This window comes from Manis javanica, chromosome 3 (genome assembly GCF_040802235.1).
Source record: "Manis javanica isolate MJ-LG chromosome 3, MJ_LKY, whole genome shotgun sequence".
Lineage (NCBI taxonomy): Eukaryota > Metazoa > Chordata > Mammalia > Pholidota > Manidae > Manis > Manis javanica.
This window is the reverse complement of record NC_133158.1, coordinates 161,579,452-161,602,439: the sequence shown is the minus strand read 5'-3', so window position 1 is coordinate 161,602,439 and position 22,988 is coordinate 161,579,452. Positions and strand designations below refer to the sequence as shown.

The following is a 22,988-nucleotide window of genomic DNA, read 5'->3' as shown; positions in this document are numbered from 1 at the left end:
GTAGCTACATTTAACAGAATGAAACTGGATTATTATCTAACTCCATATCCAAAACTAAACTGGAAATGGATCAAAGACCTGAACGTAAGTCATGAAGCCATAAAACGCTTAGAAGAAAGCATAGGCAAAATTTCTTTGAATATGAACATAAGCAATTTTTTCCTGGACACATCACCTCGGGCAAAGGAAACAAAAAAAATGAGTAAGTGGGACTACATCAAACTAAAATACTTCTGTATAGCAAAGCATACCATCAGCAGAACAAAAGCATCCTGCAGTATGGGAAAATATATTCATAAACAACTAATCTGATAAAGGGTTAACATCCAAAATATATAAAGAACTCCTACACTTCAACACCCGAAACACAAATAACATGATCAAAAAATGGGTGGAGGACCTGAAGAGACACTTCTCGAAAGAAGAAATACAAATGGCCAAGAGGCACATGAGAAGATGCTCCACATGGCTAATCACCAGGAAAATGCAAATTAAAACCACAATGAGACATCACCTCGCACCAGTTAGAATGGCCACTATCCAAAAGACAAGAAATAACAAATGCTGGCTAGGGTGTGGAGAGATAGAAACCATCCTACACTGTCAGTAGGACTGCAAATTGGTGCAGTCACTGTGGAAAGCAGTATGGAGTTCTTAAAAAACTAAAAATAGAAATACCATTTGACCCAATAATTCCACTCCTAGGAATTTACCCAAAGAAAACAAAATCCCTGATTTGAGAAGACATATGCACCCCTATGTTTATCGCTGCACTGTTTGCAGTAGCCAAGATACGGAAGCACCTTAAGTGTCCATCAGTAGACCGATGGATAAAGAAGAGGTGGTACATACACACAGTGGTATATTATTCAGCCATAAAAAGAAAAATCCTGCCATTTGTAACAACGTGGATAGATCCAGATGGTTATTATGCTCAGTAAAATAAGCCAGGTAGAGAGAGACAAATACCATATGATTTCACCTATTTGTAGGATATGAAAATAAAGCAAAACAGAAGGAACAAAACAGCATTACATTCATAGACACTGAGAAGTGACTAGTGGTTACTAAAGGGGAGGGGAGTGGACGGGGTGGGGGGAGAGGGACTGTTGAACCACTGTAATGTACATTGGATATATATTTGCAAAGCACAATAAAGCAAAGCACAATAAAATGAGATGCCTGCATATATCTACATTTTCATCTATATCTATATAGATATAGCATATACTCACAACACACCAACAGCATTCCTAAGAAAATAAGGAGGAGTTGCTCATGATAGTTATCATTTTATAACTGGTCACATGGTCATAGCTGGTATTTATCAGTACTTCTTCTAACCCGTTCTGTATTCCCTTTGCCTTAGCAAGCACCTCAATTGGCTGTGGTTCTTTACCTCCTGTGTTAACCCAAATTTTCATTCTTGAAGGATCTGGGCTATTAGTAGTCCTACATGGATTGGCTTGTAATTTTCCATTGCTCTTTATCACAGGACATGGTAATTCTAATAGATTATATTCGAGACAAACTCTTATCTCTGCTGTGAAGTAGTAAGCCAATATTCCTTTGGTAGTGAGAGTTAGCCATTCCAGCCAGGGCCATAATACCCTTCTTTGCCTGTTGATCCAAAGGCATGTGGAGCCCAAAGTGGCTGGGCAGGAGTCTTAACATCAGTTCAATGTAATTGTTGTGTTCTTTGTGGAGTCATTCTTCCCTCTGTTAACTAAGACCTCTATGCCAACAGAATGCAAGTTTGCAGGAACAGGAAGCAAAAATTTTGATAGTGGGTTTCTAGGTGTAGTAGTGTGCGATACCACTTCTATTTCCATGCCTTGATTCCCAGACCTGTGAATCCTGGCTATGGGGAAAATGGCATCATATATTGGACAGTGATTCATAACATACACAGCCTTCTGGAGAACTATATCTCAGCCCTGTAAGGTATTTTCACCTAGCTAGCACTGTAACTCAGTCTTCAAATGGCCATTCTACTGTTCTGTCAAGCCAGCTACTTCAGGATGGTGAAAGCATGATAAGACTAGTGAACTCCATTAGTTAGAGCCCGTAGCCATACTTCATTTGCTTTGAAATTAATTCCTTTGTCAGAAACAGTGCTATATGGAATATCATGACTATGGATAAGGTGTTCTTTAAATCCATGGATGGTAGTTTTGGAAGAAACATTGTGTGCAGGGAAGGCAAATCTGTATCCAGAGTAAGCATCTATTCCAGCAAGAACAAAACACTAACCCTTCTATAATGGGAGCAGTCCATTGTAATCAACCTGTCACCAGGTAGCTGGCTGACCACTCCAGGGGATGATATCATATTGGGGACCCAGTGTTGGTTACGGCTACTGGCACACGGGCACTCATTTGGTGGCCACAGCTAGGTGGGCTTTGGTGAGTAGAGATCCTTGTTGCTGAGCCCATTTATAACCTCCATCCCTGCCACATCATGAACCCCACTGGGTGGTGATAGTGGTGGTCTCTTCCCCAAATTTCCTTGTCACTTGATTTTCTAATCATGTTCCTCTTAAGTCCCTGATCATCAACCAAACTTTGGTCACAGCTCTTGTATTGGTATATAATCATACTTAGGGTCATTTCTTCTTCCAAGCAGAGTGAGTAACCAGGTAGGTGCACTTTCCAGAGTTCTGCCCACTGGAAGGATTTCCCTTCACTCACCACTATCCTTCAGAAATGTTCCAAAAAGGTGCTGTAGTACCACAATTGTCCACTTTTTATGATGCTTACCTATTTTGTAGAATCATCTGTAAATAATGTTTGTGTTCTCTTCCTATGTCATCTGATTGTAGGAAACTCTCCATAAGGCCATAGGTGCAATCTGGAAGAGAGCGAGGACAGTATAGCAAGAATGGGAAACCATGGGCATTTGGGTCACATCATACAACTCATTTTGCCTTCAGGGCCTTCTTGGGTCCAGTCTTGTATGTACCACTTTTCATTTGATGATGGAGCACTGCTCTGCTCACTGTATTACAGCCTGATGGGTCCGATCACACCCAGTTCATGACGGCAGTGCAGTTTGAGTGGTTACCTGGTGGCCAGTTGTTAAATATTCCATCTCTCAAAAGAGATTTTTGTTAGTTTCTCAAAAGGTGAATAGTTATCTGGAAGGGGTGGCAGGCATTTTTTGTTGGATATTTTTTTCAGAAACCTAAGGACCTATGCTATGATGTTACTTATAGGGGCCTGCCACAGGCTACAAACAGCATCTCTATCTGCCTCGGACAGTTCAAGCCCCATTGGGTCTGCTGGATCGTACAACCCAAGGGGCAAAGCAGCTTGCCTGGTAGTCTGAACCTGTGGCAGAACGTTCTCTTGTCCTGGACCCCATTCAAACATTTAACACCTTTTTGGATCACACAGTAAAGAGGAATACATACCCACCTGAGGAATATGTTGCCTTTATAATCCAAAGAGGCCTCATAGGTGTTGTGCTTCATTTTTGCTTGTAGCAGGGGCAGAGCAACAAATTATTCTTCACCTTAGAAAGGACATCTTAGCATGCTCTACCCCACTTCAGCCCTTGAAGTTTCACTGAGATAGACTCCAGATTTTTGATGGATTCATTTCCTACCTGCTGACATAAAAATTTCTTTAAGTCTAGAGTAGTTGATAGTTCTTGCTAGTTTCAGTCAGCATAATGTTATGAGTGTAATGGACCAGAGTGTTATCTTGCAGAAGGGAAAGGCTTCTAGATCCCTATAGATTAAATTATGACATAGGGACAGAGTGTGGATATATTCCCTGAGGTAGAACAGTGAAAGTATGTCATTGGCTATGCCAACTTAAGCATGCTGCTTGTGGTGGTCTTTACAGGAATGGAGAAAAAAGCATTTTTCAAATCAGTAGTTGCATACCAGCTACCTCATCTGGTACACTACCTGGTTAATAGGATAATCTGTAATTCTCCAATACCCATCTGTCTGTCGCATAGGGTGAATAGGCAAGATGAATGAGGATGTGATGGGAATCACCACCCCTGTGTTTTTCAAGTTGATGAGGGCACTAAACAGTATAGTCACTTCAGGAATGCAATACCATTTTGGTGTATTTTTTTAAATTAAAGTATCATTGATATGAAATGTTACAAAGTTTTCAAATGAACAACATTGTCATTTCAGCATTCACCCATATTATCAAGTCCTCACCGCTTCCTCCACCACCTCCCATTGCAGTCACCATCTGTCAGTCTAGTAAGATGCTATGGACTCATTGGTGTATTGTTTTCTTAGGTAGAGGCAGGTGTAATAATGTCCCCTTGGCCTTTCTCACCAGAATAGCCTTCCACAGATAGGGAACCAGAATAGGGAGTTGCTGAGTATATCTATTCCAATTACTCATTCCAGAACTGTAGAAATAACCACAGGACAGGTTTGGTACACACTGGGCCCACTATGAACAGATCTGTGCTAAAACTCCATTGTAAACTTTACCTCCCTAAGTCCCCAGCTCTGTCTGGTGTACCTAAAGTAGTGGTATTTTGGGTCTTCTCAAATTAGTGTCAGCTCAGAGCCAGTGTTCAGAAAGCCTCTGAAAGTTGTGCTCTTTCCTTTTCCCCAGTGTGTAGTTACCATGGGAAAAGGCCATAGGTACCTTTGTGTAAGCCAGGGAGAAATCAGTTTCAGTCTGGTATAGAATTCAGGTGTCATTTGGCACTGATGAAAGTACTACGGGGATTTTCACTTTAAGTATGTCTAGGTCATTGGATGCATGTTAGAGAAATGTGTCCTGAGGGTTTACTTCTGGGGTGTTTATTATTGCCATGGTGTGAACATCAGACCATAAGCTGTATATGACTAGTGAGTATTACCAAGGTAGTTTCATCTAGTAGGTACAATCTAAAAGTAGTATATTCAGTCCACTTAGCTAAAATTTTCTTCAGCATTAAAAATTCTCTCCCAGGCTTTATTTTTTTTGGTACATAGTTTTTTCCTCATGGCAAAGGTCCCCCTCTTGGGACCTTTTTTTTTTAAGACTGACTCTCCAAGATGGGGAGAATCTCTAAAAATCAATAAGCCCTTTCCCTGGCCTCAGACAGGCCTTCCTCACACATGGCATCTTACTTTTTTTTTTTTAAATTTTTTTATTTTGGTGTCATTAATCTACAATTACATGAAGAACATTATGTTTACTAGGCTCCCCCCTTCACCAAGTCCCCCCAACATACCCCTTCACAGTCACTGTCCATCAGCGTAGTAAGATGCTGTAAAATCACTACGTGTCTTCTCTGTGTTGCACAGCCCTCCCCGTGCCCCCCACCCCCACACTATACATGCTAATCATAACCTGTCTCATTCTTAGGCCATGTGTTAACTTGCTCTTAACCTTCTGATCATTCCTATACCTCTATGGTGCCCCACCTTATTTGGCTATCAGATTGCTATAGTAATTTCAGTTCTATTACATTTTTCAACTTCATTGCCAGAGTAACTCCCATTGTTTTCCATAGATGATTCTTGTATATTTTTCAATGCTTGTTGAAATAACTGTATCTGACCCTCTTTCCTTTTGGAAAGGCATTAACTAAGGTAATAGTAGCTAATGCTTACTCACCACTTACTATGAGCTATTTATTCTTCAAAACAATATGAGATAGATACTGTTAGTACCCTTAATTTTATAATCCTTTTAAGTATATCCTATCAGTGTCTTTTGTGTTCATGGCTACCATCCTAGTCCAACCCATTATCTTCTCATCTGGATGTCTTCATTAACCTTCTAAACTGTGCCCTTTGTTTCTATTCTTGGCTTTGCCCTCTATCCTCCATTCTCTCTACCCAGCAGATAAAGTAATTTTTTTGAAAATGTAGATGTATTATGTCATTTCTCTTTTGAAAATCCCTGCAGTGATTTTCATTGCATGGAGAATAAAATCCAAGCTCTATCAAAGTCTGTAAGGCTAGATGAGGCCGCTATGTCTTTGACCTCACTCGTGTAATCACACCACACTGGACATTTTCTTGGTTCTCTGGAAAACTCAGCTTGACTTTGACTTTTATAAGAGCAAACATATGACATATGTATGATCACCTTATTCTTTTTTTCTCTACTAGTGAGCAGCAAGGGGAAGACTGTACCCTTTACATGGCAGTTCTTAGTATTACTGTAAGCCTCTAAAAAAGACAAGGTGTTGAAACACTCATAGTATTTGTCTTATGGCCATGTGGGCATTTAGGACACTGTTCCAGGAAATGGATATCAGTGATGGGGCCTGAAAATTTGCAACGTACAAATACGAAAGCAATTCACATTTGGAATAACTCCAAAAAGTTCCTGTTTGCATAGCCTAGTTTTCAGCTGATTCCCTTTTCACCAGTGTTTGTACAGCTCCTGAAATTGTTGGCAAAATGGCTAACTTACTTGGCAAACTTCAACCATCTCTATTTTATCACCAAGCTACATAGAACTTTCCCAGTTTCTTGTGAGCAAGCCTTTAGTCTGTAGAAACTGCATGCCTGAATTCATATCCTTACAGCGTCTTAGTAGTATAGAAGATGTAAAATAAATCATTTGTTCATGGAAATTTAAGCCATTGTTTTCATGTTTCAGTGTACATACTTTCTGTGCTTGTTATATACTGTTTACATGTTGACGTATTCTGTTTCTATCATTTTATTTTCAGTTTTAATGACATGAAGATAAATACTCTTGTTTTATGATTTATGGTTGGCCAGGACTGTGTCTTTTGAAATATTACATGATATGACAGGGAAAGACACTTAGTTGTTAAACAATAAAATTGTCTTTTAAACATACTGGTTTGATTCTCACTATTGATGGTTCACCTTGTACTACTTAACTTTTTTTATTTGCATAAGTTCTGAAAGAGTTACCTCATAAAATGTAATTTAGACTTGGACAACAAATATTGCTGTCCTTGGTCATATTTGTTGTACAATGCTTCATTTCAGCTGTAGTATTCATGGAAAGTGAATATGCTGAGAAGATGTCATGTAAGAGTACAAGTAGATACTAAGGTTCAGTGTGAGGGACCCCAGGGTTATTTGTACATAGATTTTCTTGTTACACTATGGAATTGGCCAGTTGGAGTGAGCAGTTCAGATAAATTGTGATACAAATTCTATTATTTGTTGAGCTGCAGAGTTCTGAATAGATTAAGTTTCAGACTTTTTACCCACAAACTGTGTCCCTTCAGTTTTCTCTGTAAGATTTCATTAAGAAAGGGATAAAGGACATTGGAAAAAATATATTTAACAAGTGATAAAAATAAGTTTTTTTATTCTCTTGTATCTTTGTCACAAGCCAAACACAGTTTTTACTGTAGCTGGTTGTCATGTATTTGTGGGTCAGGGTGAGGATGGGAGTGGTTATTGATGAATATGTTCACTTAATATTATAGTACTTTATATTAGTTTTGACAAATTAATTTTCATGATGGGGAAACTTATTTTTTCAGGTTGAAGCACTTAATAAGTTAAAAACTTTAAATAGTTTAATCAAACTGAATGCAATGAAGCTAAACAGAGCCAAAGGGAAAGAAGCTATGCACACTTGTTTAAAACAGAATGCTTACCGGGAAGCCCTCTCTGATCTACAGTCACCTCTGAACCCATGTGTCATCCTCTCAGAACTCTAGTAAGTTGACTGTCTGTGCCGTACTCAGTGAATCTCCCTGAAAACAGCAATGTAGAATTTCTGGATGACTTCCTGGGGGGAGAGTAGGGCCAGCTGTTAGCCCTAGGAAGTGGAATATAAGTAAAGAAGTAAAATCTTAACGTCTTCAGAGGTTATTCTTGTGTTCAGTAGGATGTATGCCTATTATCTAAATTTACCTGTGGTGTTACTGAAGGTATTACAGGTTAATCTTTTAATTGTATATAATGAAATTTGTGTTCAATATTATTCTATATAGGAAAATTTCTCTATTTCTGTTTTCTAAAAGTTGAAAATCCTATGTAAACAAAATGTTAGTAACCATCACAGGTTATTTACTAATTAACTTTCCTATTTGGAAATGAGATCTTGAATGAATTTGGAAAACTGTCACTTTTTCATTCCCTACAAAAATAATAATGGGTGTTTAGTATATTGGTATTCAAAATTGATCCCTCTTTAAGAAATGAGCTCCTAATATTCCTAATTTTAATCCAATAATTTCAATCCAGCCCATCTGGCATTACTGCATGCCAATTAAGGCTATCACCTGATTATTTTTCTACTAAGAGGAAATAGTCTGGTACTGACTTCTGCAGATCTAAAAGGAATAGCTAAAGGGTTTTCCCAAGCCTTATCTTCCCTTGCCATATCTTTACGTTAAAGTGGGCTAATTTTCCCCTTGTTTGATTTCAGTGTTGAAAAGTGTAAATACATGGATTCCAAAATGAAACCTTTGTGGCTTGTGTACAACAACAAGTTTGGTGAGGATTCAGTTGGAGTGATTTTCAAAAATGGTGATGGTATGTATGTTTTTACAGTGCCAGTTTCCTTAGCATTCTTAATTTCTTTTCAGTTTACTTTATTTGAAAGGTGATGTGTAAATATGTAATATGGTTGCCAAAAGGTAGCTATCAGTGGTAATTACGTTGAATGTGGCATGTCATTAAGTCCCTTTTTTGTCCTCTTAGGAAAAGTATATCGTTCTCATAAACCTTCCTTTTTTTCTTACAAAATGTGAAGTGTCTCTACTCGTTTGTCAAAAAGTTTGTGAAAAAAAAACAAGAGAATATTTTCAGTTATATATACATTATCCCATGTCAGTAATAAAAATTTTGATACTGCTGCCATAATTTTGTATTTTAATTAAAATATGTTACTGACTTGTACTTTAATAAAGCAAATGCCTCTGAAGTAATCACACCAACCAGAAGGCAGTCATTGTTGGCACCACTTGTTAGTTATGTGATTACAGGGAAGTCACAAGAAATTCATGAAGTTTAAAGATCTTAATGTGCATGAGGATTACAGCATCTGTATGTTGAGTTTATTAAAAGGAGTTAAACAAGATAAATAATATAAGCAAATGTGCTCAACATAATATATGTTTACAACTGTTTTAAAAAGAAATTATAGTTTTTTGAAAGACATACAACCCCATTTGACCATATGAATATCATTACGTGGAAGTAAGCAGTTTCACAGCCTACTATTACCTTAAAATTGAACCCATCGTGCAATTTCTTAGGTGTTCTTTAAGAACTTCCTGTGCATCCCTTAAAGCAAACAAGAAGGAAAAAACTTAGCAGTGTGAGTTGTGTCAATGCTGTAATACAGCATTCCTGTGTTATAACAGTATTAAAGCCCTTATACAGTCAAGGCAGCTTACACAAGGTAAACAATAAAAAAATACTTTGAAGTTAACTTCTGAAATAGTGTTACAGGGACATGCTAACCAACAAACAAAATTTAGCACAATGAAATTTGTTCAACTTCAAATTTTTAGGAAAAAAATTAACACAGCATTTGTCAATGGTTTTAGTTAATTCTGGCTGTGTTAGCTAATCTCAAAGTTACTAGCTATAAAATGGATAGAACTTATAATAAAGCAGGGCATTTTTTTCTTCTTAGATTTACGGCAGGATATGTTGACACTCCAAATGCTGCGCTTGATGGATTTACTCTGGAAAGAAGCTGGTCTGGATCTTCGGTGAGATTTCTAGTGAATTTATTTTTGTTCCATATTGTGTTACTCCCACAGCAAAATTTTAAAGGCTTGTTAATTCTTTCCCTCCTGTTATTATTAATAGTCATTAAAATATTTATATAGCACTTTACAATTCATAGTGTAATCTCAAATACATTATCTTAGTGAAACCTCAGCAGGTGTAGAACTCATATTTGATGGAGAGTCCACAAAGAAAGAGTAAGTTTGATCTTCCAGTAAAGCCTGGACACAAAGCAAGCAAGCATCATGTTCTAACCTGTGTTTTTGAAGGTGCTCTCAGAGAGAATGCAGTAGTGGTTGTGGGAGTGGCAAGGCCATGGAAGAGCCTGCCCCTTTTCCTACATAGCCTAGTAGCATTGATTCCTCTACTTTCCCAAAAGCGAGTTGTATAGGTGGGTTCAGGGTTTTTAGCTTGCCACTGCTGTTATGTCTAGAGAGTGAACATGGCAGGTTTCATGGCAAAAGACAAAAGGAAACACTGAATTTTAAAATACTAACTACTGTCAAATCTTCTAAGATGAAGTGCAGATGATGATACAATGGCAAACAATGTTGATATATTTATCTACATAAAAATATAAGATTTGAATGTCAACCAACCAAATTAAAAGTCAAGACTCACACATTCATAATGAACAGGACAGGGGGATAATAATCCTAACTATTTAAAGAGCTCATAGAAAGAAATATATGGGGAAGAAATGTATATAGGCTATTTGTGCAAGATAAAAATAAATTTATGATTACATGAACACTGTCAGGTCTAAAGTAGAAGTACAAATTATAAAAACAATCGGATATCATCAATTTCCTAGCACAGGTTTTAAAATCAAAGTATAGTTATATATCATATTGCTTCTAGGTGTACAACATAGTGATTAAACGATTATATACATTACAAAATGCACCACAGTAAATGTAGTTACCATCTGTCACCATACCAAAATTAGAGTATTATTGACTATATTTTTCCCTGTACTGTAATTTTCATCCTCATGACTATGGAAGTTTGTATTGCTTAAACTCCTTCACCTATTTTGCCTATCCTCTCACTTCTTCCCCTCTAGCAACCAACAGTTTGTTCTTTGTATTTATGATTCTTTGTTTTTATATGTTTGTTTCTTTATTCATTAGTTTTGATTTTTAGGTTCCACATAGAGTGAGTCATACTGTATTTGTCTTTCTTTGTCTCACTTCACGTAGCATAATACCCTTTAAGTCCATTTATATTGTCATGAATGGCAAGATTTCCTTTTTATGGCTGAGTATATTCGTGTGTGTGTGTGTGTGTGCATACACATGACACTTTATCCATTCATTTGTTGATAGACACTTAGGTTGCTTGCCTATCTTGAGTATTGTAAGTAATGCTGCAGTACACTTAGGGGTACTTTTCAAATTACTGTTTTCATTTTCATTTTCATTTTCTTCAGGTAAATACTCAGAAGTGGAATTTCCAGGTTATATGTTGTTTCTATTTTTAATTTTTTGAGGAACCTCCATATTGTTTTCTACACTAGCTGCACCAATTTACATTCCCATCAACAGTGCAGGAGGGTTCCCTTTACTCCATGTCCTCGCCAATACTTGATATTCTTGTCTTTTTGATATTACCTGTTGTGACTGGTATGAGGTGATAACTCATTGTGATTTTGATGTACATTTCCTTGATGATTAGTGATACATAAGCATCTTTTCCTGTGACCATTGGCCATCGGTATGTCTTTGCAGAAATGTCTCTTCAGGTCATCACATTTTCTAATTCGAATATTTGTGGTTTTTTGGTTTTGAGTTGTATGAGTTCTTCATACATTTTGGATATTAATCCTTCATAATTTACAAATATCTTCTCTCATCCAGTAGGCTGCCTTTTCATTTTCTTGATGGTTTCCTTCACTGACCAGAAGCTTTTTAGTTTGATGTAGTTCCACTTGTTTATTTTTGCTTTTGTTTCCCTTGCCTGAGGGGATAGGTCCAGAAAAATACTGTTCAAGCGAGTGTCCAAAAGATTACTGTCTGTTTTTTTTAGGAGCTTTGTGGTTTTGGGTCTTATATTTAGGCCTTTAATCCATTAAAAAAATATGTTTGTGTATGGTCTAAGATTGTGGTCCCATATCATTCTCTTGCATGTAGTTGTCCAGTTTTCCCAGTCACCATTTATTGGTGAGACTATGTTTCCCCCATCATATATTCTAGCCTCCTTTGTTACAGATTATTGACCATATAAATGTGAGTTCATTTCTGGACTCTCTTTTCTCTTCCATTAATCTGTGTTTTTATTTTTCAGACTAGTACCAGACTGTTTTGATTACTATAACTTTGTATAGTTTGAAATCATGGAGCATGATTCCCCCAGCTTTCTTCTTTCCTAATGTGCTTCACCTATTTGGGGTGTTTTGTGGTTCCATACAAATTTTAGGATTATTTGTTCTGTGAAAAGTGCCACTGGTATTTTGTTAGGGATTGCTTTGAATTTGTAGATTGCTTTATTGTAGACATTTTAACAGTACTAAATTTTTCAGTTCTTGAGTATGGTACATCTTTTCATTCATTTGTGTTTTCTTCCGTTTCTTTCATCTATGTCAATAGTTTTCAGAGTAGAAGACTTTCACTTCCTTGGTCAAATTTATTCCACGATATTTTATTCTTTTTGATGGAGTTATAAATGGATAGTTTCTAGAAGAGAACTAACTTCTCTACTAGTTCATTTTTACTATATAGAAATGCAGCAGATTTCTGTATATTGATTTTGTATCCTGTAATTTTACTGAATTCGTTTTCTAGTTCTGTTTTTTTGCTGGAGTCTTTTAAGGTTTTCTATATTTAATATCACATCTGTAAATAGTGATGGTTTTACTTCTTCCATATCAATTTGTTTGCCCTCTATTTCCTTTTCTTGTTTATTTGCTGTGGCTAGGGCCTCAAGTACTATGTTGAATAAAAGTGGTGAGTGTGGAATTCCTTGTCTTACTACTGATCTTAGAGGAAAATCTTTCAGTTTTTCACTATTGAATATGATATTAACATGGGTTTGTCTTACATGGCCTTTATTATATTGAGGTATGTTCCTTCTATACCCACTTTGTTGAGAGTTTTTATCATCAATGGATTTTGAGTTTTTTTAAATGCTTCTTCTGAATTTACTGAGATTACCATATGATTTTTATTTGTCCTTTCATTGATGCAGGTGTTGATTTGCAGGTGTTGAGACATCCTTTAATCCCTGAAATAAACTCCAATTAATCCTGGTGTATGAGCCTTCTAATATATTGTTGAATTAAGTTTGCTGATATTTTGTTGAGGAATTTTGCATCTATAATCACCAGGGTTATTGGTCTCCTTAAGTCTGTTCAAGATTTTCTTTCTTCCTGATTCAGTCTTGGAAGATTGTTTCTAGGAATTTATCCATTTGTTTTAGGTTGTCTAATTGTTTGCATATACTTTTTCATATTAATTTTTCTTTATATTTCAGGGTGTCAGCTTCAACTTACATTTAATTTCTGATTTGAGTCCTTTCTCTTTTTTTCTTGATGAATCTGGATGGTTTATCAATTTTTTTTATCTTTTCACAGAATCAGTTCTTAGTTTCATTGATTTTATTTTTTTTTGTATTGTCTATTTAGGTCCCAATTCACTTTTTTCCACTCTAATTTTTTCCTTCCTTTTGGTAACTTTGGGCTTTGTCCTTCTTCTCTAGTTCCTTCAGGTGTAAGGTTATATTGTGTTTTTGAGATTGTTTTTGTTTCTTTAGTTTGGCCTATATTACTATAAACTTCTTTCTTAGTTCTGGTTTTATTTGTCTCCAGGTGTTTTATTTCCTCTTGACCATTGATTGTTTTGTATAGCATGTTGTTTAGTCTCCATATTTTTGTGTTTTTTTTTTCAGTTTCTTAACCTTTGTGGTTGGAAAATATGCTTAATATGATTTACAGTCTTCTTAAAAATTGAGACTTTTGTGGGCTAATGTGATCTATCCTGGGGAATGTTCCAGGTACACTTGAAAAGCGCATACTCTGCTTTTTTTGGGGGGGGGGGTGGAATGTTCTCTATATTTAGTCCATCTGGTCTAATGTGTTATTCCACTGTTTGCTTATTGGTTTTCTGTCTAGGTGATCTGTCCACTGATGTAAATGTGGTGTTAGAGTCTCCTACTATGATTGTATTGCTGTCAGTTTCTCCCTTTATGTCTATTAATATTTGCTTTCTATATTTAGGTGATCCTCTGTTGGATACGTAAATATTTACAATTGCATATATCCTCTTGTTAGATTGATCACTTAATCATTATGTAATGTCCTTTGACTCTTGTTATAGTTCTTGTTTTGCATGGTGTTTTTGTGTGATACAAGCATTCCTACCCCATCATTTTCATGTATTCCATTTGCATACAATATCTTTTTCAGTCCCTTCACTTCCAGACTATATGTGTCTTTTGGTGCAAAGTGAGTCTCTTTTAGGCAGCATTTTGATGGCTCTTGTTTTTTATCCATTCTGTTACATTATATCTTGGTTGGAGCATTTGTTCTATTTACATTTAAAGTAATTATTAAGAGTATATATTTATTGCCATTTTGTCAGTTGTTCTCTGATTTTCGTCTTCTCTGTTCCTTTCTTATTCTCTTGTTCTCTTCCCTTGTGATTTGATGACTCTCTTTAGTGTTATGCTTGTTTTCCTTCCTCTTTATTTTTTTATCAGAGGTTTCTGATTAGTGATTACCATGAAGTTCATATATAATACCATATATATAGTAGAATATTGATGTTTGTTGAAGTTTGAACACATTCTAAAAGTACTACATTTTTATTCCTCCCTCTACTTTTCAGGTATATTAGATCATTTTACATCATTTTATTTTTTGTAAATTTAAGTTGACGTTACTGCTTTTATTTTCTAACCTTCATAATAGCTTTTTAAGTGATTAATCTACTACCTTTACTGTATATGTGCTTTTGCCAGTGAATTTTTTTCCTTTCATAATTTTCTTTCTTCTAGCTTTGGCCTTTTGTTTTCCACTTAAAGAAGTCCCTTTTACATTTCTTGTAAAGCCAGTTAGTTAATGATGATTCAACTTCTTTAGCTTTTGTGCTTTTGGAAAACTGAATGATAGCTTTGCCAGGTAGAGTATTCTTGTAGGTTTTTTCCTTTCAGCCGTCTTAATATGTCATATCACCCCCTTCTGGCCTGCAAAGTTTTTCTGCTAAAAAGTTAGATGATAGCCTTATGCAATTTCCCTTACATATAACTTCTGCTTTTCTCTTGCTGCTTTTAAGGTCCTTTATCTTTAATTTTTGCCATTTTATTTATATTGATGTGGACTTTCTTGGGTTCATCCTATTTTGAACTCTTTGGTCCTTCATGGATCAAATGTGTGTTTCCTTTCTCAGGGAAGTTTTCATCTGTTATTTCTTCAAATTAGTTTTCTGCTCATTTCTCTCTTCTTCTTCTGAGACCTCTATGATTTCAGTGTTGTTATATATATTGTTGTCATAGCGGTCCCTTTTTGTCTTCTCATGTGTTTAAATAGTTTTTTTTCCTTTTTGCTCTTTAGCTTGATTGCTTTCCACTGCCTGGTCTTCCAGATCACTGATCTCTTCTCCTGCATGCTGTAATCTATTGCTGATTCCCTTTTGTGTATTTTTCATTTTAGTTATTGTATTCTTCAGCTTTGGCTAATTGTTTTCTGTTTTCTTTCTCCTTGTTGACATTCCTACTGAGTTCACGCATTTACCTCTCAAGTCCAATGCATTATTTTGAACTCCTTATCAGGTAGATTGCAAATCTCCATTTCATTTAGCTCTTTTTCTGAGGTTTTGTCGTAGTTCTTTCATTTGAAACCTATTTCTCTGTTTTCTTCTTTTGTCTGAATCTCTGTGTTTGTTTCTGTGTATTAGGTAGGTCAGCTATGTCTTCTGGTCTGGAAAGTATTGGCCTTATGTAGAAGACATCCTGTGGTACCCAGTAGCCAATTCTCCCCCGGTCTCTTCTCTGGGCTGTATGTGCTCTCCTATTGTTGCTTTTGTTGCAGTGGGCAGGGAGTGCCTCAGGCATGGCTGGCTGAAAGGCCTGACTGACTATAGCTGCTTGGGGTGGACTGGTGGTTAGGGTTTGCCCTCAGCTTGCTGTTTGCAGTGACCTGCTACAACTGCCATGGGTACCTTGGTAGGGCTGAGAGTTCCCAGCTGTACTTGATGTGGGCTGATAGGTGGATGGGGCTACCTCTGGAGAAGTTGCTTTGAAGGGTTGTCAGTCCACCTGAGACTGCTTACAAGTATGGCGGTGTAGGGGTTGCTTTGGAGAGGCTCGTGTCTGAGCGGGTCCCCAGAGGCATACTAGCCTTTTAGATAGAGAGTGTCAAAAATGGCTCCAGCAAGCATCTGGTCAGCTAGGCTGAAGGAGGACAAGAAAAATGGTGCCTGCGAATGCTTATGTTCCTGGAGAAAACTCTACAGATCCCTACCTAACAGCATACATCCTCAAATTAGCCAAGATCTTTCCAGCATATATCTTAAAATTAGCCAAGAAATCTCCTCGTATAACTCAGACCCTTTCCAAACTTCTGCTTCTGTGCTGTGTCTCAGATTGTGTGATACTATGCAGTGGCTCTTAAGAATAGTCTCAGTTAACTGTAGTTCTTCTGACTTTCCCAGAGTTAAACCTGGCTAATGTTCAAAGCCAGACTTTATGGAGGCTCATTTTCCTGGTGCATGTCACCATGACTGGGGGTACTTGGTGTAGGGCTTGATCCCCTTTCTCCTCTGTCTATACCTGTGATAACCCTCCTCCTGCTTGTATGTCTCAATATGTTTGTATTGGGGATTTTGTGTAAAATCTCTGCATCTCTGATCCTCCTGCCCTCCTTGGTGTGGCCTTCTCTTTATCTTTGCCTGTTAAGGATCTGTTCTGTCCGTCTTCAGGTTTTAAGAGTGAGTAGCATTACATGTAGTTGCCTTGATGTGTCCATGGGAGGTGAGCTCAGAATCTTCCTACTCTTGCCATTTTTCTCTTCTCTTCCCTAGCAAAGATTTTGTTAAATGATGATGATAGTCTATTACAGACACCATTGATGCAGCAAAATTACAAATATTTTCATATACCATTATAAATTAATATAGATCTGTCCTTACCAAATTTACTTGTACTGTATCCAGTATTTTCAAAATGTACTTTACAATTAGAAATGTGGACTGAGATTTATGACACAGATGTTCATCTTTGCTTTATTTACAAGAAAAATAATTGAACTACTCTTTTGAACATTTGCTCAGTAGCAGAATAATAATTTAAAAAATTACTAGCTTTCCCATATAACCAAAATCTCAGGTATTTTAAAATACTGTTTACAGAAGATGGCTACAGTTTAGAGAAAGTGCTTATCTTAAGTTTCCAATGATGTAACTGAGATTCAGAAGTATTTTTATAGAATTATTTCAATTATACTAAAAATTCATTGAAAAATGACACACTAAAATGTTAGTAGAAACTGTAAAGTGGTAATAGATATTATTTCTGAGTATTGATTAAAGGCTCTTCCGCCCACCCCTTGTACCCACCATGTCATGTAACTTTTCTCTAGTTGATTCCAGAGGGCAGGTTCCCAGGTGGTGATGGTGGTAGTGGTGGTGTTTTCTGTGCCCCTTCCCACATACTTGGCCTCTTTTGCATCCCTTCCATCTGGCTGTTTCTTAGTTGCAATAAATAGTAATTATTCATTACTATTGTAATAGAACGATTAATAATTATTACTATTATTTATAATTAGTATTAATAATATGAATTGGTATTAATAATAAACTATTATAGTATTATTAGTAATTATAGAATAGAATTACAATTATTACTATGGTAATAAATCAGTAATAGTAAGTAAAAAGTTCCCTGAGCTCTGTGAGCTATTCTAGGAAATTATCAAACCTGAGGACCAGGTTCTGTGAACCCCTGATTTATAGCTGGTTGGTCAGATGCATATACCCCCTTTTTTTTGTTTAATTAAGGAGAAAAAGAACATTAAGCATGTTTCATGATATAATATGGGTCCATACAGTTTCATGCTTTTTTTTCTATGCTAGTTAATAATGATTAATGTCATGTTTTACCTAGTTCTTTGTATTTTATTTTTTTAAATTGTGGACTACCTCAAACATGAGAGTATAAAAGATAATTTACAACAATTTTTATCTTCTTACATCCAGATCTAATAAATGTATTTTGCAATTAAATGACAAATGTTAACATGTTTCTGTATTTCTTTTTTAAAAGAAGGAATTAAATATGCAGATGAAGTTAATCCTATTAATTTATAGGAATTTCATCCTATTTGCCTTTGTTGCATCTCAGAATTAACCACTATTCTGAAGCTCTGGCCATTTTTTAATCAGATTATGTGCTTTCTGTTTGTTGAGATAAGTGAGCTCTTTATATATTTTGGATGTCAAACCTTTATCGGATCTTCCATTTATGAATATATTCTCCCATACTGTAGGATGCCTTTTTGTTCTATTGATGGTGTCCTCTGGTGTACAGAAGCTTTTCTGCTTCATACACTCCCACTTGTTCATTTTTGCTTTTGTTTCCCTTGCCTGGGGACATATGTTCATGAAGAAGTTGCTCATGTTTATGTCCAAGACATTTTTGCCTATGTTTTTTTCTAAGAGTTTTATGGTTTCATGACTTACATTCAGGTCTTTGATCCATTTCGAATTTGCTATTGTGTATGGGGTTAGACAATGATCCAGTTTCATTCTCTTAGATGTAGCTGTCCAGTTTTGCCAACACCAGCTGTTGAAGAGGCTGTCATTTCCCCATTGTATGTCCATGGCTCCTTTATCATATTTAATTGACCATATATGTTTGGGTTAATGTCTGGAGTCTCTGTGCTGTTCCACTGGTCTGTGGGCCTGTTCGTATGCCAATACCAAATTGTCTTGATTACTGTGGCTTTGTAGTAGAGCTTGAAGTTGGGGAGCGAGATCCCGCACACTTTATTCTTCCTTCTCAGGATTGCTTTGGCTATTCAGGGTCTTTGGTGTTTCCATATGAATTTTTGAACTATTTGTTCCAGTTTGTTGAAGAATGCTGTTGGTAATTTGATAGGGATTGCATCGAATCTGTATATTGCTTTGGGCAGGATGGCCATTTTGACAATATTAATTCTTCTTAGCCGAGAGCATGGAATGAGTTTCTATTTGTTAGTGACCTCTTTAATTTCTCTTAAGAGTGTCTGGTACTTTTCAGTGTATAGGTCTTTCGCTTCCTTGGTTAGGTTTATTCCTAGATATTTTATTCTTTTTGATGAAATTGTGAATGGAATTGTTTTCCTGATTTCTCTTTCTCTTAGTTCATTGTTAGTGTATAGGAAAGCAACAGATTTCTGTGTATTAATTTTGTATCCTGCAACTTTGCTGAATTCTGATATTAGTTCTTATCATTTTGGAGTGGAGTCTTTAGGTTTTTTTATGTACAATATCATGTCATCTGCAAATAGTGACAGTTTGACTTCTTCTTTACCAATCTGGATTCCTTGTATTTCTTTTTTTTTGTCTAATTGCCGTGGCTAGGACCTCCAGTGCTATGTTGAATAAGAGTGGGGAGAGTGGGCATCCCTGTCTTGTTCCCAATCTTAGAGGAAAAGCTTTCAGCTTCTCGCTGTTAAGTATGATGTTGGCTGTGGGTTTATCATTTATGGCCTTTATTATGTTGAGGTACTTGCCCTCTATACCCATTTTGTTGAGAGTTTTTATTATGAATGGATGTTGAATTTTGTCGAATGCTTTTTCAGCATCTGTGGAGGTGATCATGTGGTTTTTGCCCTTTTTGTTTATGTGGTGGATGATGTTGATGGATTTTCGAATGTACCATCCTTGCATCCTGAGATGAGTCCCACTTGGTCATGGTGTATGATCCTCTTAATGTATTTTTTAATTCGGATTGCTAATATTTTGTTGAGTATTTTTGCGTCTATGTTCATCAGGGAAATTGGTCTGTAATTTTCTTTTTTGGTTAGGTCTTTGCCTGCTTTTGTTATTAGGGTGATGCTAGCTTCATAGGATGAGTTTGGGTGTATTCCTTCCTCTTCTATTTTTTGGAAAACTTTAAGGAGAATGGGTATTATGTCTTCTCTTTATGTGTGTGATAAAATTGCGCTGTAAATCGATATGGCCCAGGGGTTTTGCTCTTGGGTAGTTTTTTTATTACCACTTCAGTTTCTTTGCTGGTAGTTGATCTGTTTAGATTTTCTCTTCTTCCTTGGTCAGTCTTGGAAGGTTGTGTTTTTCTAGGAAGTTGTCCATTTCTTCTAGGTTTTCCAGTTTTTTAGCATATAGGTTTTCATAGTATTCTCCAATAATTTTTTGTATTTCTGTTCAGTCTGTCGTGATTTTTCCTTTCTTGTTTCTGATTCTGTTGATGTGTGTAGATTCTCTTTTTTCTCTTAAGAAGTCTGGCTAGGGGCTTATCTATTTTGTTTATTTTCTCAAAGAACCAGCTCTTGGTTTCATTGATTTTTTTTGTATTGTTTTATTCTCAATTTTATTAATTTCTTCTCTGATCTTTATTATGTCCCTCCTTCTGCTAACTTTAGGCCTCATTTATTCTTGTTTTTCCAATTTCAATAATTGTGACTTTAGACTATTCATTTGAGATTGTTCTTTCCTCTTTAAATATGCCTGGATTGCTATATACTTTCCTCTTAGAACTGCTTTTGCTGCATCCCACAGAAGTTGGGGCTTTGTGTTGTTGTCATTTGTCTCCATATATTGCTGGATCTCCATTTTAGTTTGGTTGCTGATCCATTGATTATTTAGGAGCATGTTGTTAAGCCTCCATGCGTTCGTGAGTCTTTTTGCTTTCTTCATACAATTTATTTCTAGTTTTATACCTTTGTGGTCTGAAAAGTTGGTTGATAGGATTTCAATCTTTTGGAATTTACTGAGACTCTTTTTGTGGCCTAGTATGTGGTTTATTCTGAAAAATGTTCCATGTGCACTTGAGAAGAATGTGTATCCTGCTTCTTTGGGGTATAGAGTTCTGTAGATGTCTGTTAAGTCCATCTGTTCTAGTGTGTTGTTCAGTGCCTCTGTGTCCTTACTTATTTTCTGTCTGGTGGATCTGTCCTTTGGAGTGAGTGAGTGGTGTGTTGAAGTCTGCTAAAACTAATGCAGTGCATTCTATTTCCTCCTTTAATTCTGTTAGTATTTGTTTCACATATGTCAGTGCTCCTGTATGGGGTGCATATATATTTATAATGGTTATATCTACTTGTTGGACTGACCCCTTTATCAATATGCAGTGTCCTTCTTTATCTGTTAATTTCTTTGTTTTGAAGTCTACTATGCCTGATACTAGTACTGCAGCACCTGCTTTTTTCTCCTTATTATTTGCATGAAATATCTTTTTCCATCCCTTGACTTTTAGTCTGTGCATGTCTTTGGGTTTGAGGTGAGTCTCTTGTAAGCAGCATATAGATGGGTCTTCCTTTTTTATCCATTCTGTGACTCTGTGTCTTTTTATTGGTGCATTCAGTCCATTTACATTTAGGGTGATTATTGAAAGATACATACTTACTGCCATTGCAGGCTTTAGATTTGTGGTTCCCAAAGGTTCAAGGGTAGCTTCTTTACTATCTAGCCATCTAACTTAACCCTCTTATTAAGCTATTATAAACAGTCTGATGATTATCTCTCCCCTTCTTATTCCTCCTCCTCCATTCTTTATATGATAGGTGTTTTATTCTGTACTCTTTTGTGTTTCCTTTGACTGCTTTTGTGAGTAGTTGATTTTATTTTTTGCCTTTAGTTAGTATTTGGTTTCTCTGCTTTCTTTGCTGTGATCTTATTTTCTCTGTTGACATCTATTTAGCATTAGGAGTGCTTCCATCTGGAGCAGTCCCGTTAAAATATCCCGTAGAGGTGGTTTATGGGAGGCAAATTCCCCGAACTTTTGTTTGTCTTTGAATTTTTTAATCCCTCCTTCATATTTAAATGATATTCGTGCTGGATACTGTATTCTTGGTTTAAGGCCCTTCTGTTTCATTGTGTTTAATATATCATGCCATTCTCTTCTGGCTTGTAAGTTTTCTGTTGAGAAGTCTGATGATAGCTTGATGGGTTTTCCTTTGTAGGTGACCTTTTTTCTCTCTCTGGCTGCCTTTAATACTCTGTCCTTGTCTTTGATCTTTGCCATTTTAATTATTATATGTCTTGGAGTTGTCCTCCATGGGTCCCTTGTTTGGGAGTTCTGTGGGCCTCCATGGTCTGAGAGACTATTTCCTCCCCCAATTTAGGGAAGTTTTCAGCAATTATTTCTTCAAAGACACTTTCTATCCCTTTTTCTCTCTTCTTCTGTTACTCCTATAATGCGAATATTGTTCCTTTTGGATTGGTCACACAGTTCTCTTAATATTCTTTCATTCCTGGAGATCCTTTTATCTCTCTCTGCCTCAGCTACTCTGTATTCCAGTTCTCTGATTTCTATTGCATTAATGCCCTGCTGTACCTCATCCAGTCTGTTCTTAGGTCGTTCCAGAGGTTGTTTTATTTCCATATTCTCCCTCTCTACTTGTTCCTTTAGCTCTTGCATATTTCTCTGCAAGTCCATCAGCATAGTTATGACCTTTATTTTGAATTCTTTTTCAGGAAGATTGGTTAAATCTATCTCCCCAGGCCCTCTCTCGGGGGTTGTCTTGGCAATTCTGGACTGGACCAGATTCTTCTGCCTTTTCTTGGCGATAGAGGTAGCTGTAGGCAGGTAGCATGTGTGTCAGCAGGGAGAAGAAAGTCCTTTTGTTTGCTGGTCGCCTTCCCCTTTTCCACTGCCTGTGTCAGTTACCTGCACTCCTGGAGCAGCCTCTGGGTTCATCCCCTATTCTGCTGTGGGTGTGATTGCCATCAGGGTAACCCAGAGCCCTGCAGGGAGTGGCAAGCGCACCGGGTGTGCTCTCCTTCTAGAGTGGCACTCCTAGGCGCCTTGTCCTGGTTTCCTCTCCCAGCACTGTGCAGCTGCGCGCTGGCAGCAGCATTTGGGTCTGTCCCCGCGACTGCGTGCCGGGAGGAGATTCTGGGAGGCTGTTTGGGGTGCGGCTGCTCCTGGGCCACTCTACCACCGTCACAGGCATGCTTGGCCACTGCCGACGCCAGTGCGCGCTGCCATTCCCAGGCCACTCCGCTGACGCCGCTCTTAGGCTACTGGGCTGCTGTGTCCCGGGCCACACCAGCCAGGGAAACAATTGAAGGCTACTTATTGCCGTGAGGGGCTTCAGAGCTGCGCTGCCACCCTGGGGGTTAGAGCACCTGGAGTTCCTCAGGATTCCCAGCTGCTGTACTGAGTGTGCTGGGACGCT

The 22,988-nt window shown here is 37.1% G+C and overlaps 1 protein-coding gene across 9 annotated transcripts in view; it reads left to right on the top strand.

Moving 5' to 3' along the window:
- Positions 1 to 22,988, top strand: part of PIK3CB (phosphatidylinositol-4,5-bisphosphate 3-kinase catalytic subunit beta) — a 235,823-nt gene that overhangs the window by 193,482 nt on the left and 19,353 nt on the right. For all 9 annotated transcript variants that reach the window (XM_036991629.2, XM_073232256.1, XM_073232261.1 and 6 more), the window contains 3 exons: positions 7,450 to 7,628; positions 8,343 to 8,449; positions 9,558 to 9,636. In XM_036991629.2, coding sequence (XP_036847524.2) covers positions 7,450 to 7,628; positions 8,343 to 8,449; positions 9,558 to 9,636 — 365 coding nt within the window. The remainder of the gene's footprint in view (positions 1 to 7,449; positions 7,629 to 8,342; positions 8,450 to 9,557; positions 9,637 to 22,988) is intronic.